At 41.5% G+C, this 17,536-nt stretch overlaps 2 protein-coding genes across 5 annotated transcripts in view; one reads left to right on the top strand and one right to left on the bottom strand.

Annotated features, from left to right (window-relative positions):
* iqsec3a (IQ motif and Sec7 domain ArfGEF 3a) overlaps positions 1 to 6,581 on the top strand; it is an 81,311-nt gene extending 74,730 nt beyond the window's left edge. For 2 of the 4 annotated variants that reach the window (XM_069520287.1, XM_069520289.1), the window contains one exon: positions 2,740 to 6,581. In XM_069520287.1, the coding sequence (XP_069376388.1) occupies positions 2,740 to 2,808 (69 nt within the window). In that variant the 3' untranslated portion in view covers positions 2,809 to 6,581. Of the gene's footprint in view, positions 1 to 2,722 lie in introns of all 4 variants that reach the window. The other 2 variants (XM_020092394.2, XM_069520288.1) reach the window with 1 other exon arrangement.
* Positions 6,392 to 16,261, bottom strand: slc6a1l (solute carrier family 6 member 1, like). The gene is made up of 15 exons (XM_020092395.2): positions 16,023 to 16,261; positions 14,641 to 15,037; positions 13,862 to 13,993; positions 13,651 to 13,751; positions 12,554 to 12,663; positions 12,324 to 12,456; positions 10,704 to 10,838; positions 10,330 to 10,433; positions 10,121 to 10,245; positions 9,539 to 9,651; positions 9,186 to 9,317; positions 8,746 to 8,848; positions 8,216 to 8,316; positions 7,438 to 7,605; positions 6,392 to 7,282 (listed from the first exon to the last, which is right to left on the bottom strand). The coding sequence occupies exons 2-15, from the start codon at positions 14,891 to 14,893 to the stop codon at positions 7,196 to 7,198; spliced, it is 1,797 nt and encodes a 598-aa protein (XP_019947954.2). The 5' UTR covers positions 14,894 to 15,037; positions 16,023 to 16,261; the 3' UTR covers positions 6,392 to 7,195.
* Between the last annotated feature and the right edge of the window lie 1,275 nt (positions 16,262 to 17,536).

Raw genomic sequence — 17,536 nt, 5'->3', positions numbered from 1 at the left:
CTTCAAAGGCTCAGGCAGAAATTCTGACTCCTTCGGGGACAGCAGCCGTCGCTAAAAGTAGCTGAGGACACAAGTGGAATGCATATACTGTGTGTGTGTGTGTGTGTGTGTGTGCGCACATCCAGCTCCCAGACCTTAATTAACACAGCAACATGCAGGCAGATAAATTTTACGCTTGTTTGACCCAGTGTCTTTACCTCACCCAGCCCTCGCTAGAGCTCTGGGGGGGAGGGAGGGGGGGAGAACTTGTCGTGCGAAAAATTTTTGCAAGCGAGAAAACAGCTGAACTACACTACCCATGGGGCTTTGCAATTACCATCCTGTTAGGCCTCATGTGCAGCAGTGGAATCAATATGAAAATCCAAACATATGCAGGGTCAGTTTGACATGAAGTGGATTTTTAATTCCACACAGTTTATTGATATAAAGGCTGGATGTCTTCACTCAGGAGCTTGTAAGAGAAGAAGTGATAAGAAGTGATAACATACACACTTCAAACTGAAAGTGTTCACAACCATTTCATTTCCATAACCATAAATGCCTGTATAGCAATAATTACGGCAGAGGAAACTGCACAAGAGACGTTTAAAGACATAAAAACAAAATTATCTTTTTATTGTGTGTTTCAATATTTGATGCATTCTCTTCTGTAGCAAGCTTTGGATGCTGATAATAGGATGCAACTTTAATTTGAAAGAGTTTAAAGTGTACAATAATATCTGAGGTTTTATAGATGTTAATGCAAAACAAGCACGCGGGCGAGAGAAAAACATTAAAGCAAGAATAAAATAAAAAGGTTATTTTTATTACCTGCAGTAAAGCTTCAATCTAATGTAATGCAAATGATTTGTATCCCTCTCTAATATGAGCCTGACTTTAGGTCTTCCCCTCTCCCTTATGTTTGCACCTCAGGCTGGTCTTCACCAGTAAATGTCAGTGGCTGCTGGGGAGCTGCTGAAAAAATGTTTATCTTTTAGACCAGGAAGGTCACTCACAGAAATCCTGCTCATACCAGGGACATGAACACAGGGAGTGAGATTCTGAAGATGGGTCAGAAGCACACCACTGTTTTTTTTACAGTGTCACTGGTGATTTCTTTTTGATAATGATGTTGACATGAGTTGCAATTGAATATTCCATTTATATTCTCGTTTTTAACAACAAGGAAATTAATGTTTAGCTGCAGTTGTATTATAAATAACTCAGAGACCCTGCTTGTGCTTCTGTAGTCTTAAGTATCTCGTTAACTGATTCAGATCTAACGATCTGCTGATTGATCAGCATCGCCTTCTTTGACAATTCTATTTTATAGGATCCTAGAAATTGCCTCATTCAAAAACATCGAATCAGCCTAATTTCTGCTGAATTTTAAGGAGCCAAATAACTGATACCTGACAATCTACTTAAACTGCCGAAAACAACTTGAAAACCTGCAGTGAAATTCTTCTGTTCATCCTTGGAACAAAGTTATTCTGTTGATTTAGAAATCAAAGTTTTGAAAGGCAGCAGAAAGAAAGTCATTCTCCATCTTAAGTGCTTCAGAGCTCCGTGATTCCGTATCTTGAGTTTTAGTGCTAAAGTTGTCAAGGAGAAATAATGTCTGGCAGATTGAATGGGAGCAAATGTTAATGGAGTCCTTTCACACGAGCATCACACCGGCTGCTGTAAGAGAGTGAGAGACAAACTGCTGCGATCGTACCTCAGATACTTCACATTTAATTATAATGCAGGAGAATTACCGTTGACCTTTTTCACACAAGTTTTCACAAGTTTTAGTGGGAAACTATTTTCTCATTGATGCCCTCACTGTACAGAAGTTATTTAAAACTAAAAACTTCATAAAACTGAAGCCGTCTGAGAAGCAACGTCAAGTGCAAATGGAACTCAAACTTTGCATAGCGGCTAACAAATGAGCTAGTTGACAAAAATACCTTTTATTTCCCACAAACAGATGTCTCTTATGTTCTCCCTTGAAATGAAGAGAAGTCTACAGTCCATGAAAACAACATGCCTGTTCGCTGTGGTTGTGTATTTCCTACACTCCGCATTTTACTTTTGAGAAATCCAGTTTGAGCCAATGTAGAAGAGGCTTTAAAGCAAGATTTAAGGTAAAGATGTGACAAAGGGAAACATTGAGGAAAAGAGAAAGAGAAAATAAAGAGATGAAATAAATGTGTGAACTGGAGGTTTGCATTCTGATGTGTTGCCTGTGGATGTCTGTGGTTGTCAGTCTGCTCACCTCCACTCCTCCTCTTCTTCCACTTCTCCCTCTTCTACATATGACCTCCGTCTATGTTCTGGTTATCCCGACCCCACCCCCACCCCCCAAGCCTCCTCGTGTCTGCTGTCGCCATAGCGCCACACAGTGGTTTGGAAGGGAGACACAGGGGCCCTCAGTGTCCCCTTTGGAACCACCGGCCCCCGTAATGTAGCATCGCACCAAATCTCGTATCCCCCATTCCCCACCACTGTCCCCCTGACCCCTATCACGCACCGGTGTTCCCACCTCATGTGGGAGTGGAGGGAGGGGAGTGTACAGTGGTCACGATAATTTTGCACCCCCACTGACCCCCAACACCTGAGCCCCCACGCATGCCCTGTGTGTGTGTGCTGTGCGTTCACCACCCCCCCTAAAAAAAAAAAAAGAGGGCTTGACGGATTGTAGAGGAGGAACCAGTTTTATAACATTTGATGCTGTTCTCTTGGCTGTTTTCTAAACTAGGTGTCAATTCACAACAGGCTTCAGACGTACCAGCTCAGCAGCAGCAGCAGCACGGCTCGGAGTCCCGAGAGCGTGGCCCTTCTTAACCACCGAGGGGAGCTACTTTTCCAGCAGGCACCCCAGGGGCTAATCCAGGGGCCGGCGCCTCCACCTCAGCACCCGCAGTTGCAGGCAGCAGCAAGCACCCCCGCACATCACCTCCACCTCCAGCAGCAACACCAGTCCGCCGTCAGCATGTCCGACCTGCGGCCCGAGACGCTCTTCCAGTGTCAACAGATCGTCAAGGTCATCATGCTCGACAACAGCGGGCACGGACGCGTTGAGGCCTTCCTCAGCCAGACGCCCACACACCACCACTACCATCATCACCACCACAGCCATCGCCAGCTCAGCCACTCGGCCATGTCCACCCCGGTCCGCTCCCCGGACAGCTCCCATGGCAGCGACGGCCACCAGCCCCCCTTACCTCCCCCACCTCCGCCTTATAACCATCCACACCAGTATATACCCCCAGACCCCCGACTCAGTCTACACCGGACCCCAAGTGACTCTCAGAGCATGGTGTAAATAGATAAACTAGCATTTCCCCACGCACACTTCCATCAATCCTCACCCGCTCTCGATCTATTTAAAAGTACATAATGTACATATATACATACTGAAGAAAGAGCTATAATGAAAAAAAATAAATCACACTTATATGCATATATTTAAGGAAAAAATTAACTAGAAGAAAAATCAAGGTTTTAAAAGAAATAAGGAAATAAAGTGCATATATAAAGTTTTACTTGATTCCACATGTATTTTGAAATATTATGTAGTTTTAACAAATTTCTATAACTTTTTGTCAGTTTTAAAAAAAACCTCTCAGATATTCAGTTGATGGATGGATTCGTATAATTCCAGTATCACAAACAACAACAACAGAAATATGTGAATCCCTCAAACTCTCCCCCGGACGGACCCACTCTGAGGACCTTCTGTTTCTCTTTCAACATCCCAAAGCTCATGCCGACTGTGCTGTACGTGCGCATGTGTGCATAGCTGACACTTAAACCTAAAAGAAATCATGTGCCAAATTACACACGCCTCCACTAAACACTTCTTTGCACTTGACTAAACGCTAGGGCTGGAAGAAAAGAGAAAATAGTCCTTTCACGCTTCTCCCTCAAGGAGCATGAATAACAAAACTGATATTTCATATTTTAAAAAAAAAGATGTTTCCCCATTTTCACTCTTTCTGATTTATTTATGCGATGAGGAGCCTTCTGTCTTCTTCTTCTTCTTCTCTGCTCCCCTGGATTAAATGGAAAAAAAAGAGGCAATGTCGTCCGATAAGCTGTGTTTCTCATCTGCTCCTCTGTTGTGCCGCGGCTCTCTATCATCAAAAAACACTCTCGCTCGATTGTCACACTACAGTGAAGGATGATGGGAAACAAAGGCAACAAATCACGTAGACTGTCGCCAAACCAAAAAGTCAGACCACGGGATGGTTCTGTGTTCCTGTTGTTTGTCTTTTACTGTCCACGGTAAATGTTGTTAACGCTTCCCAGAGAAATTCTCGCCACGTTTATCTAACGGAGGAAGAACTTTTCTTTTTTCATATTTTGAAATGCTGAAACTGCTCTCTGACTTTTTCTAAAAACCACCACGATTCAGAAACCCCATGTGTATATTATACTGTATGTAACAACACACTGTGCATTCATCTGTCGTTTGTGAAAATTGTTGCTTCTTCACTTTCTTTCAGGAAAATCGCCATTGAATTTCCGCGAAGAGGCCCCCTGCTGCAAAACGTTAAATGTCAAGATCTGTGTTTATTTTCATTTGTGTGAGGCGTATTCCGCTTTTGTGTGTGTTCAACTGCAGGACTGAGCCCTCCTCCCGCGAGACATCCAGACACCGTCTCCCCGTGTCGGTACAACTCCCAGGTTTTTTTTTCTCCTCCTAACCTTTCAGACTGGCATTTTCAAAAAGGCAAACACACACACACACACACGCACACACACACACACACACACACACACACACAGCTTCTGTTGCAAAACGCTGGCATTAATGGTATTGCTGCTGCTTTAAATAAGAGTGAGACAAAAAAGAAGAATGCATTATCTGATCTGTTCTCTTTCCACCCAAGCTTAGATTGTAAATACCACATGCGAGCAGCTTTAGGAAAGGACAAGCGAGTTATACCTTTAGCCCATTCGAAATGCTACTGCCCCCCCTTCGTGGTCCCTCATTCTGAAATAGGTCAGCGACGGCGCCATCTTTTAAACATTAAGCCGCACCAGGTGCTGCGGAATGGATGTGCGGTTAACTCTGCTCCCATCTGACCCTCATCTGTCTGACTTGTTGATTTATAATCGCGGAGCCACTGCAGGGACGTCTCTATCTCCTCGTTCTGTCCTCTCCAACTTACGATTCCACCGGTGAAAAGACTGTTGTTTCAAGGGGTAGAGCTTTGTGTGTGTGTGTGTGTGTGTGTCAACAGCATCCTAATTCCCCCACAAACAAATCCGACCCCTCCTCTGTTCATTTCAGTAATTGTTTTTCTTCTTTTTATGTAACACAATAAGACAAATGAGTGCTTTCAAAAATGAGTGAAGAGCTTTTATGATAATTACCATATTTTTACCGGCTATAAACAAACTCGAAGGTTACATAAAATCATGATAACAGTTCAGCACATTGATGATGATTGCTCATTTATTTGTTTTAATCAACTTTAAGATATAAAATTCTTCTTTTTTTCTTGCATGACATCTGTTTGGAGGCCTATTGATCTTTTAAGTCCGAAAAGTCTTGTTTTCTGGTGCATGGATTCGCTGTGAGCACACTAGGCAGAGATGAAGATGCCGAAATAATGAAATCTTAAAAAAAAAAATGAAATTTTATGATTTAAAAAAAAAAAAAACACGACTTAAGGCAGAAAATCATTTTTTCTGTGCCTTTAAATTATTCCTCTTTTGTCAAAACATGGCCTTTTCTGTTGCCCTGTTCTTCACTACCCTTTGTATGATTGCACAGTTTTTCCTGTTGAAGCATTTTGGGAGACAAGACGTGCTGCGTGTGCAATAAACATACATACGGGAACGGGACACATCTAAAACCACAGGTTTGTGTTTTGAGAGGAAACAAATGTAGCATTTCTGGAGCGCAGAGTGATGTGACTCCCAAAGTGAAGTAGTGACGGACTTTCATAACGAAACTGACTAAAGGGCTCTGCCATACCAGTGCACTGCTTCATGAGTGACATGTGGATCTTACAGTCCTGCTCTGCAACACTGTGTTTTGCTCATACTAGTTAGAACAATTACAGACAAGTGGACATTGGAAGGGACGGACAGGTGGAAACTGAGTGTTACAGATATGATCAGTCACTTCCCTCAGTTCAGTCCCTCTCTACCTGTATATCAACATGCTATTAAAGATGATTTAAGTCTACTCACCTCGATGATGTGCTCTGGGTCTTGGATTTAATCTGCTATGCGCTCATTTATGCCGATTTTACGTACAAAAGGAAATACGTCCCGTTAAAATAATCTAACTGTCATGCACACATACTTCCATAAGTCCTTTGCATTGCAATACATCCACTGGAGGGCAGTGCAGAGTCAAGAGTATCTGAAAACAGCTAACATGGCTACAACACATTGAATTAAACATGTAAATATTTCTTTTTTTTTTTATTAGTATTTTTTTGGCAATACATGCAGGAGCCGGGGTTTATGATTTACACAGCCACGAGCCACCAGGGGGCGAACAAGACGCTTTGGCTTTGCATTTAGGAGGCGTCATGTTGTGGAGCTTCACGTACTCTATGGTGTATGGAGAGCAGAAGACGTAAAAATAATAAACAGATTTTTAAAATACTTATGTTCAATTTAATAAAAAACATTAGCTATAGAGACACCATTATATTTACAGCTTTCTAATATTTGGATTTTCCATAAATGCTTATACTTGAGATTATAGGACATTAAATCACATTCATTGTATAGTTTTGTTTTAATTTCTGTATTTATGGATCACCAAAAACTACAAATATAACAATACGGTTCAAAACAGATTTCATGCTTTAAATCAAGTTTTAACTTATTGCTTCATTTCTCTGTACAACCACATTCATCTGTTCATTCATTTGTGGTAAACCTATAAACAAAGACACTGATTTTGTTGTGGTAGAGAAAATGTACAAGAATAGTGTGAAGGTTCATGGTCGTGTTTATGTACAAGGGTCCATGGTGAATCTATCTAGATTTTACTGCAGAAAAATAATAATTCTATCCTCTAAATTCCTCATCTTCATTTTTTATTTGCCTGATTTTTTGGCACAATTTCAGATGAAGGAAAACATCCCACTAAAACACCATGCACGACTCCCTCTGCTCGATTGTCACATTTCAGCGTCGACCACATTCAGTCCCTGGCAGACGAGGGGGGGGGGGGTTATTTTGAGTTGAACAATCCTGGCTAGACCGGAGCTTCGCCCACGCGTGTAAATTCTTCATGCCCCGATGACTTTTTATCCTCCCGGGCAGTTGTCATCTTCCGCCAACGCTGGTCAAGTAAAGAGAGTTACATCACGGTCAGATTCATTTCATGTGCTTCTCGCCGTTATTATATTAGATTAGATAGAACATTGATCCACACATCGGGGAAATTCCCTGTTGGAAGACATGTTTTTGTCACATTAGAATCAGCGATGTTAGTACCTGCTTGATGCTGCCCTTGCTGGTGCAGAACATGTAGATGACGTAGCCTGGGATCAGGATCATGGAAGACAAAGCCATGAACCAGCCAGTCACTTGGCCCCACATCGGGTACACATACTTCCCCAAGGTCAGAGGGGTCATCTCGATGGCACTGAAGGTAAACACCCCCTACGATATAAAAATAAGTTAATAGGAGTCTTGTCGGTTACAGAATGAGGCCAGTGCGCAGGGATGTGGCGGTTTATATCACAGGCTAAATAAAGATGGACGACATGAAGGCTACAAGCATTGGTGTTAAAAGAAAAACCTAAAATTACAGAAATTATCTTTGAGAAAGAAAATTTTGGTGTGAGCTTCAAATCCACATTTGGAGGTGGGGTTTATGCTGCAGCCAGCCACCAGGGGCTGATCGAGACGCTTTGGCTTCACTTTCGGGAGCAGTCATGTCGTGCATCTTAATATACAGTCTATAATTTTGACCTACAAATCATCTAGTTACTTTAAATCCCATTTACTGGGAGTGAAGTGTCCTCAGTCATTTTGGCAGATCGCCCTTAACTCTCCATTTAAATAGCTTCCTTCAACATCACACTTCCTCCATCACTACGTTACAGGAGACATAGTCCTTGCCATGATTTCCCAGGGGGCCTCACAGTCCACGAGATGAGTACAAATCACCACACGGCAGAGGAAACCAACTCTCCATGAGGGAGGAGGAAACACGTCAGAAAAAACAGTACCAGGGAGGTCAAATCGATAATCATTCTCCGGTGCCTACCAGGCAGATCATTGGCGTGAAGAACATCCAGCAGAGCTTCCACCAGGCGCACGGCCGATAGCCGATCATGTCTTCGATGTTCTGGTAAAACCTTTCAGCTCCTGTGGCATAAAGAGAGGAGGACAAAGAAGGAGAAGTAATAACTGCAACAACAAAAGCCGTAAGAGGTGAAAGAGCGGGGAAGGCGAGAGTGGAGCAGGTAGAAGTAATTTCCTGTTGCACAGCTGTGTAGGAAATCTACATGCATGATTCATTCAGTGACTTGGCTCGATATACTGTCGTCCCTCTTTTATTCAGGTTTCTTGTCTTTCACTTCATTTCTTTCTACACTGTTTGGCCTGATTCAACAGCACAGACCATGATTTGAATAACAGGGGAGCTGTGTGTTGAATTTAATTATCAGGAGCTCTGAAACATCATCCATTTTCTGTACAATGAGGCTCCTGAAATAAATAATACACCGCACAGATCCATGTGTATGTGATTGATTGATTGATTGATTGATTGATTGATTGATTGATTGGTCCTACCATAAAACCAAGATATGGAGATGGTTTCGAAGAAGACCAGAAAGAGAAGACACATCCCACTGGCGGAGTAGTAATCAAACAGCTTGAACACGTAGAGACCACCCTGGGAAATTCCAACACACACACACACACAGATTTGCTTTAGAGGTTGAATATTAATATCCCCCCTTTTATTTAATAAAATATGCATGATGAATGTACACCGCAGGTTGTTGTGCGACCATTTTGTCATTATGTTTAATGCAGGAGGGGCTTTATTCTTTTCCCCAGTGTCAGAACCTTCTTATAACACCAGTTACAAACAGACTCATCCTGCAGCTTGAATTAACCACAGCAATTTAAACAGCACACCTCACACTGTCAAACTGTTTTTTATGTATTACAAACCATCAACAGGGTATAAAATAGTATAATCTACGTAATAAAAGTGCATGGAACACCTGTGTGATGTTGGAGAAGCCGATGATGAAGGAGATGAAGCAGACAATGAGAATGAAGACCTTCTTCCTCTTCCTCAGCACCATGGGGTATTCATCCATCAGAGCGGTGATGAAGCCTTCCACTGTGCAGAACTAGCACATGACATTATTGATGTGCGTCAGAATGTGCTGTGAGTTATTAAAAGAGGACTCACACCAACGTTCTATTCACAAACACAAGCCTAAATTTGTCATTCAGCCACATAGAGTATCTGTTTGTTTTTTCACAGTAAATAATACTTATATCGAAGAACCAAGGGTGAGGAAAAGAAATATAATAGATGAATAAAGCAACAGTTATTGTGTGTTTATACCTGACTGTCCAGGCCCAGCATCATGAGCATGGAGAAGAAGAGGATGGCCCATAGCGAGGACATGGGCAGCTGGGTGACGGCCTGAGGATACGCCAAGAACGCCAGACCTGGACCTAAAAACCACAACCGAGACTCATATATACAGAATTCAATGACTTTATATTTGACCCTGTTGTAAATATATACCAGCATTTGCACATTTATATCTGTAGAAAACATACAAACAGCATTTTTATCTCACTTTGCTTTTTTCCTTTTTGGTTTTGGGTTAGATTGAGTTTTTAAGCCTCCAACACCTCCATGGCTGCCAGATAAGTTAACTTAAATGTGCAGTGAAGGACTGAAAGCAGGTCAATTTGTCTCAAGTGACTGGCTCCATGTAAAGGTCAAACAGGCGGCCTGTCGAAAACCTTTTCTCCCTTGTTTACGAGAGGATATTGGACATGTTTCATTGGTGGGAAGCAAGTGCAATTTCACAGGAAGGATAATACAACAGGTCCGAGTTGACGTTTTATAACAGAGGAATCAATAATTAAACTCTAAATTATGTCAATACTTTATTAATAGACAATCACCCCATACCTGACGCTGCTAATTCCTGCACAGGTTTCTTGGTGATGTAGGACATGAAGCCTACGATGGAAAAGATGACAAATCCAGCGAACATGCTTGTACAGGAGTTGATGCAGCAGACTATAATGGAGTCCCTGAAGCGAGAGGAGCAACGTGAACAGTTCTGAGTGGAAGGAGAAGCTTGTGAATCATAAAGCTTCGTGATTTCATGTCCCTACTTGTAGACGTCATTGTTGTAAGAGTTGTAGCTCCCCAGTGCGATGAGCGAGCCCAGGCCCAGGCCGTAGGAAAAGAAGATCTGAGTCGCAGCATCCAGCCACACCTGAGAGACGCCACGTGTGCACATGTTTGTCATCATGTCCAAATAGGTTTGTCTAGATTTATGCATTTGCAGATACATGCACGAATGAAATCACCTTTAAATATTCTCTTGCACATTTGCAAATGTTATTACATACGAACAGACTCTGAAAATACACAACTGCAGATTCTTGGACACATTTCTATTTAAAAATCAATTTACTTATGGAGAAGCAGTTATACAACTTTCAGCACACGGACAAATAACATTGGCCTCATGGTTTTCCTCTACCTCCGAGCTGATGAGTTTATTGAAGTCTGGGGTAATGTAGAAGAGGATGCCGTCTATGGCTCCGGGCAGAGTGACCCCTCGGAAGAACAGGATGAACAGCATGAAGTAGGGATAAGTGGCGGAGAAATACACCACCTGAGAGACAGAGAAGAACAATCCAGATTAGGTTTTATTTCAAAGCGCATGTTCTGTGTGTTGTTCTCCTTGTCAGAGCAAAACAGAGACGCAGAACCTGTTGTTTCTCATTAATAGAGAGTGAAATATTCCTCTGCTCTGTCTGTATTTCCATGGCTTCTCTTTGCCACAGGTTTTTTTCCCAGACCTTTTAGAAGTGGCTTGAGTTTCGGTTGCATGCTTTTTATGCTTAATTGGTAACGTCCATCACGGCTGGGGCCTCAAGGGAATTCATTTTTCTCACTGCTCTCAAATGCTACACATTAAAATCCAATTATCCCTGGCAGGGAATGTGTGAATGTGTTTCTGCTCGCATACGTCGCTTGGACTTGGCTGTAATTTAAAAATCCCCGGCAACAGACTGTGATATTTTTCTTTTTTTATTTATTTCTATCACCTCTGAATTGTTTTTGCACTTTGGGATTAAAATAACACCTTTGAAACTTTTTTCATTTTTCTACTTCAGTGAAATGTTGGGTGCAAGCAGCAGATACAAACAAAGTCTATATTAAAATAAATACTAAAATATATATCTTCTGAATTAAACAATGAAAAACCACTACTCAATTTTAATGTTATTTACAGATTTCAATAATAATAATAAAAAGAATAATTTAATTTTGAGAAAATATGGACTATTATGAGAATGCTGTTATAATATTACAAGAATAAAAATGTAAGTTACTGATAAAAAAATCATAATATTATATAGTTTTTTTTAATTTATTTTGAAATCAGTGTGAATTAAAATCAATACAGCAATAACAAAAACAATCAGGAAAGAATAAGAACTGAAATAATAAGTTGACAAAGAAAAGATTAGAACAGGCAAAGTCATCAATTCACAGCTAAAATGTTTCGTTCATAAATCCAATTAAATCTCATATCTCAATATATTATAAACGTGTGTGATGTGGGTGAAGGGCATCATCATCATCATCATCACTTGATTGGAAAAACTCCACTGAGCTTTCTGGTCAGTTAGATTTCGAAATCAATCAATGATGCCCTCGCCATATTTTTTAAATTCAGGACTGATGAAGTAATATCACAAACACGTCCAGCTGAGGTATAATTAAGGAGCCGCTCTGGATCGATAAATATAAAGCCCAGCAGAAACTGAGAGGGAGAAGGAGGCTGGAAATGATTCAGCTCCAGACGGAGAACGTTCACTCATCAAGCCTGAGATTGCATTTTCTGGCCTGAGGAGAAACTTGAGTGACAACACGGAGCCAATAGGAGCTGTTTGGGATGGACTAATGGCTTCACGGGTTAAAGCTGTGCTAACGACGCATCAATCACAGTGTTGCCATAGCAACAAGTGCACAGGGACAATGCGTCAATGCTCATGTGTAGCAGGTGTAATGACTCATATGTCCACCATCCTGGTTTATGGCGTTAGAATTCTCTAAAAGAAAAAAGAATGGATGAAAACTTGAGTCTGACCTTCCCCGTCCACTCCACTCCTTTCCAGATTGAGAAGTAGACGAGGACCCAGGCCAGAGCCAGAGTGCCCACCAGGGGCCAGCGCAGCTGTCCTGGCTCATCCAGACCACTGGATATCTGGTGCATGTTACGCCTACACACACACACACACACACACACACACAATCAGAAACACATAGCTCCAACACTTACATACACATTGATATACTGAACATGTCTCGTGGACTTACTCCCAGAACTCAGTGACGGCACTGGTCAGGTTGGTGGTGTCCGTCAGACTGTAGTTGGAAAAACATTTCTCTGTGTTCCAGGGGTTATCACAGCTTTGCCACGGCAGCTCCTGCACACACACACACACACACACACACACACACACACACACACACACACACACACACACACACACACACACACACACACACACAGTTTTGTCTATTTCAGGCTAAACCAAGTTCTGACATTCATGAGACCTTTAATTTTTCTAAAAAGACAAACCAACAACAGTAACACTAGAAATAAATTATGTGTGTGTGTGTGTGTTTCTTCACAAAAATCTATCCATCATCGTCCTCTTGACTCTGCAGTCGACTGTGTCTGTCTGACTTTTAAGTGCTTCAAACATTACAGAGACTCCTCAGAATAAAAGACAAGGACACAAAACCCATTCAACAGTGAAAATTACTTCTCATGGACCCGTGATGTTTTGGGTTTTTTGGGGTTTTTTTTTTTGCTCTCAGATAAAAACACTGAACAACAATGAACACTAGATTTTCTTTTCAAGGTCTTTTGATGGCTGCTTCTCAATCCTCCATTTCCCCGCCACAATAGCCTCGAGCACAATGTCTGAACAGTCTTCACATTTCTGTCGCCTCTTTGAGCAGGCCAGTCACACAGAGTGAAAGAAAAGCAGAGAGGGAAAAAGCTGAAAAGGATAGCGCTTTGGGATCAGCATTAAATGGTGTCTTTCTTCTGGTTATTGATGCCTAATTACAACCATCAGTCTGTCATTCCTCATCCTGCGGGTCGACAAGACTAGTAACCACTCACATTCACACGGACGAGCAACAAAGAAGCTGGAGTACGCTGAGAAAAACTACACAGACACGTAACGAACATGCAAACTACACAGAACTGCCCTGACCGGCCATCAGGTTCAAACCCAGAACCTGAGTCTTCAGTGCCACTGTAATGAATTTTCTAGGTAATTCTGTTTCAAATCTTCCTCCATGCAGCCCGAAACATATTCTGTTTGAAACTTATTAAATAGTAAATTCATTTATTTCTACTCAATACAAAAAAAAGAAATCCTGATGACGAAGTAACGTACCGAACCGAAGGAGTTGAATAAGTAGTAGAGCGCCCAGGCGATTATGATGATGTAGTAGATGTTGAGCCAGAAGGACAGAACCACTGAAGCCAGGCCGACACCTGGAGGAGACACAGGTCAACTTATAGTGGTTGTGTGTCGTCCACACAATCCAAATCATATAACAACTTTTCTAACACATCTTTATCTTTCCATTAAATCCCTGTGGTACCTTTCATCATAGGCATGAGTCTCCACACTCCCAGCCCCCCCACTGAGGTGAACTGTCCCAGAGACGTCTCCAGGAAGAAGAGCGGGATCCCAGCAAACACCAGCGTCAAGAAGTACGGGATCAGGAACGCTCCTGATGCACCACCACCGAGGAGACAGACAGAAACATATGTTAGAATAGATGTGTAACATAAAAACATATATTTCACATTACCATGCCATGCCAGTTATAAGACACCTCTAATTCCAACTCCACTTTTACATTCACATGGAAATACATTTAAATTAGGTTTAGTGCATTGCAAAGTTTTCCTAAAAGCTAATGTGTTGTCAAAGACTTTACTTCTATAAAATGTATCTTCGATTTCAGTGAAATGAACCTCTGGATGAGAGGGGGAATATTTTATTTTATGTGCGATTTTCTGCAAGAAATGTTTGCTTTACCACAGAGCGTGTCATCAGTAAAGAAGAAATCTATAAAGAGGATTCCCTATATGGTTTCTGTTATAGAGCAGTGAAGCACTAAACATTTCATTTTCCTTTTTTTGAGCTGGTGAATAAACTCTTATTTCAAGAGAGACCTGGACAAGACGGCAGCATGGAAACATTTTTACAATGATAAATATGAATACAAACAGACAAAGGCAAATGCCGTGAATGTGAACACAACAAAGCTTTCTAACATTTTATTTTAGAATATCATAGTAGAAATGCTCCAATTTCCAAATGTAATCATCACAACAAGTTTTAAACTGTATTATCTTTGTTTCTGTCACTCACCTCCTCCGTTCTTGCCACAGAGATAAGGGAACCTCCAGACGTTTCCTAATCCGATGGCGTATCCCACACACGATAGCAAGAAATCGAACTTGCCCTTCCAGCTCCCCCTGTCAGGCGGCTCCTCTGTCGGCTCCTCTGTCTTCTTTCTCTTGTCAGCAGGGGGCGCCACAGGATCCAGTTCCTCAAAGGGCACCGCTTGTTTAACCTCCGTCGGGGAGTTCAAGGCCACCGTGCTCTGCCCGGTCTTCCCCATCGTGGGAACACCACAGACCGACGGGGTTGTGAAAGAAAAATCACCCGCTCCTCACAGCCTGAGATGGTTAAAGTCCAACTGAGTCTCTCTCACTGGGTTCAGATGTTGGCCGGACAGATCCGGGAGAATGGATGGACACCGACTCTGCAGAAAAGCCGCAGACAGAGACAGTATCTGTCACACATTTAACATTTAAATATGTTTACATATTCATTCACAAGTCTCTGTGAAATAATCTCATCTTCTCACGCCTGGATGGCATCACATGTTCAGGAAGTGCGAGAATCGGGAGGAAGTTGTTCGTGTCAGCATCGACTGACCCAGTAATCTTCTGAATCGCTTCATGCCATTGCTCGAGGTCGAGTTCAGACTTTTTTTCAGATGAATTTTTATTCACTCAAAGCAGCTGTGAAAATGTTCAGCATTCTCACTCTCACTTTCCATCTGATTCATCTCACTCACTGTGTAAAATGGCTCATAAACATATACAAGTATATTGATTTTTGTCCTGATTTTTCTCTAGACAAGAAAACAAATATGATCTTTACAAATCAAAAAAAGACACATGACTTGTTGAGGTGAAATTGATATACATTTAAAAATAAAGAATTTGCTTTTGGTTTTTAAAAGAATGATTTACACCAAGAGGGAGGGGCTTCACTTGATAAGAATATAGGCAGCAGACATATAGAAGCATTTCACTTCCTGTTTTGAGTCACTATAAAATGTAAAGATGATCAAAATACTGTTGTTGTACAAACTGGTGATATGAATACACAATAAAACAAGTCAATCAAGCAGTTAAAATATTCACTTTGAATGAAAACCTTATGCAGGTAATGAATCACCCGAATCTTATTTTATTATCTAAATGGCTCAAAAACATCGGACCAAAGGACTGCAGTTGAAAATTTGCCAGCCGACTGACATGGGCACATTTACAGAACTGTTGATTAAAATGTGTCATCCTTATAAATAAACTAGAATGATATTTAAATGAATAAGTAACCATTCTTATGGTCTGTGGCAGGACTTTGCAAACCCAAAGGCTTTTTCTGTGGACATATTTTACTGTCCCTGACTAAAGTCAACCACAATTGATAGAGTTTAAAGCAAAGGATCATCCTACCTGATAGTTTTCAAAGTCCTCCGTCAGGTCATCAGCTTCCCTTCACCACACCGACATCACACAGCAAAAGGAATAGAAAAATAAATAGTGTGTGAAATGCTATAAGCCAACTCTCCAGGCCCAGAGGAAGCCGTAATGTTCCTGCTCCCCCGAAAATCTGTTTTTGATTTTGCAACTCTTCCCCGCACGCTGTATTTTTGGAGGACTTGTGGCTGTTCCTGCGCTTGGTATCGAGTGGTTGATAATAAAGTTCGACCTGTGTGTCTGCTTTGATTACAGCTCAGTTCTGACCAGCGAGGCCCCGGGGCCGCGGGGGATACAGTATGTCAATCGCCCAATTCTGGTGGAGAACTCCAGGGACGGCAGCAGTGTGTGTGCATACATATGTGTGTGTGTGTGTGTGTGTGTGTGCGTGTGCGTGTTGTGTGTTTATTGTGATAGTTGAGGTTGGCACTTGCCAGCACTGTTGCCATGGTATTTCCCAATAGAGAAGGGCCCGATCAGTGAAAGAACTCGTGGAGCTTTGGAAAATGAAACGAGCAGTGACTGTTGGCCAAGACTGTGGAAATGCATGAGCACAAATGTGACCATGCCCGGAGCAGACTGACGAATAAATAAAAGATAAATCGACACATAAAGTGACCTGATATTCATCCTCGGTGGCCTCGCTCTAATGACTGCAAGTCAAAAATAATTTCAATCTAGAATAGATAGATTTTCCAGAGTTTTAATCCTGTGTCCCTGTATTCATAATTCATTTATCTCATTTACATAGGAAAAAAAAAAAGCAATATCATTCTAGTTTTACATTTCTCTTTCAACTGTTCAATGACTCATCGTGAACTCAGGGCCGCACTAATTTTGCATCTAATTACAAAGCGACTGTGGATCTAAACTAAACTAAACATGTATGTGGCCTCATCTTCCTTTTTTTCGAGGTCATTTTGAAATTCACATGTGAAATAATACTGTTAGAAATAAATTGAATAGAATTTGGGATTTCCCAGGTAAGAACATTTTGATAATATAAGTACACAGGTCAACAAATGTTTTTATACATTTTAAAGAAGAATCGTTACATATTATATAGTTAATCATTCATAAAGACGCATTCGCACTTATATCCTGACGTCCTGAAATGTACAACCATAGTGGATTCAGTGGCGTTATCTGAAACAATGCACTGGCTTCATTAATTTTAATGTCATTAGATATGAGACACGACGCCTTTGTGTTCCTGGTGGCAGGTGACCTCCTAACGTTAATATCTGCCACAGATATTCTATCAGCAGCCAATTAGAAAGACTAATGAACATTCCCTGAATGCCACCGGCCACACCGCACTCAATGTCCATAGGTTGGCTGATAGCAGATACGAGGGATTCAAACGTGAGAGATTAAATCATATTGGAAGCTTAATTAAACCCGTAGTGAGTCATTCATATCAAAAGCAGATTCAGTGAAATCTCTGGTGAGCTTTTTTGTCGTCCGTGTGGAGTCTGGTGGTGATAGCT

Source organism: Paralichthys olivaceus, chromosome 23, assembly GCF_024713975.1.
Source record: "Paralichthys olivaceus isolate ysfri-2021 chromosome 23, ASM2471397v2, whole genome shotgun sequence".
NCBI lineage: Eukaryota > Metazoa > Chordata > Actinopteri > Pleuronectiformes > Paralichthyidae > Paralichthys > Paralichthys olivaceus.
Note: the sequence above shows the minus strand (reverse complement) of the source record. Positions and strands in the feature narration are given on the sequence as shown.

Coding starts and splice junctions, on each gene's coding strand:
- slc6a1l (XM_020092395.2), bottom strand. CDS start 14,893: ATGGGGAAGACCGGGCAGAGCACGGTGGCCTTGAACTCCCCGACGGAG. Junction 12,664..13,650: donor TATTCAACTCCTTCGGTTCG/GTACGTTACTTC, acceptor GTGTGTGTGCAG/GAGCTGCCGTGGCAAAGCTG. Junction 10,246..10,329: donor TACAACAATGACGTCTACAA/GTAGGGACATGA, acceptor CTCTCGCTTCAG/GGACTCCATTATAGTCTGCT.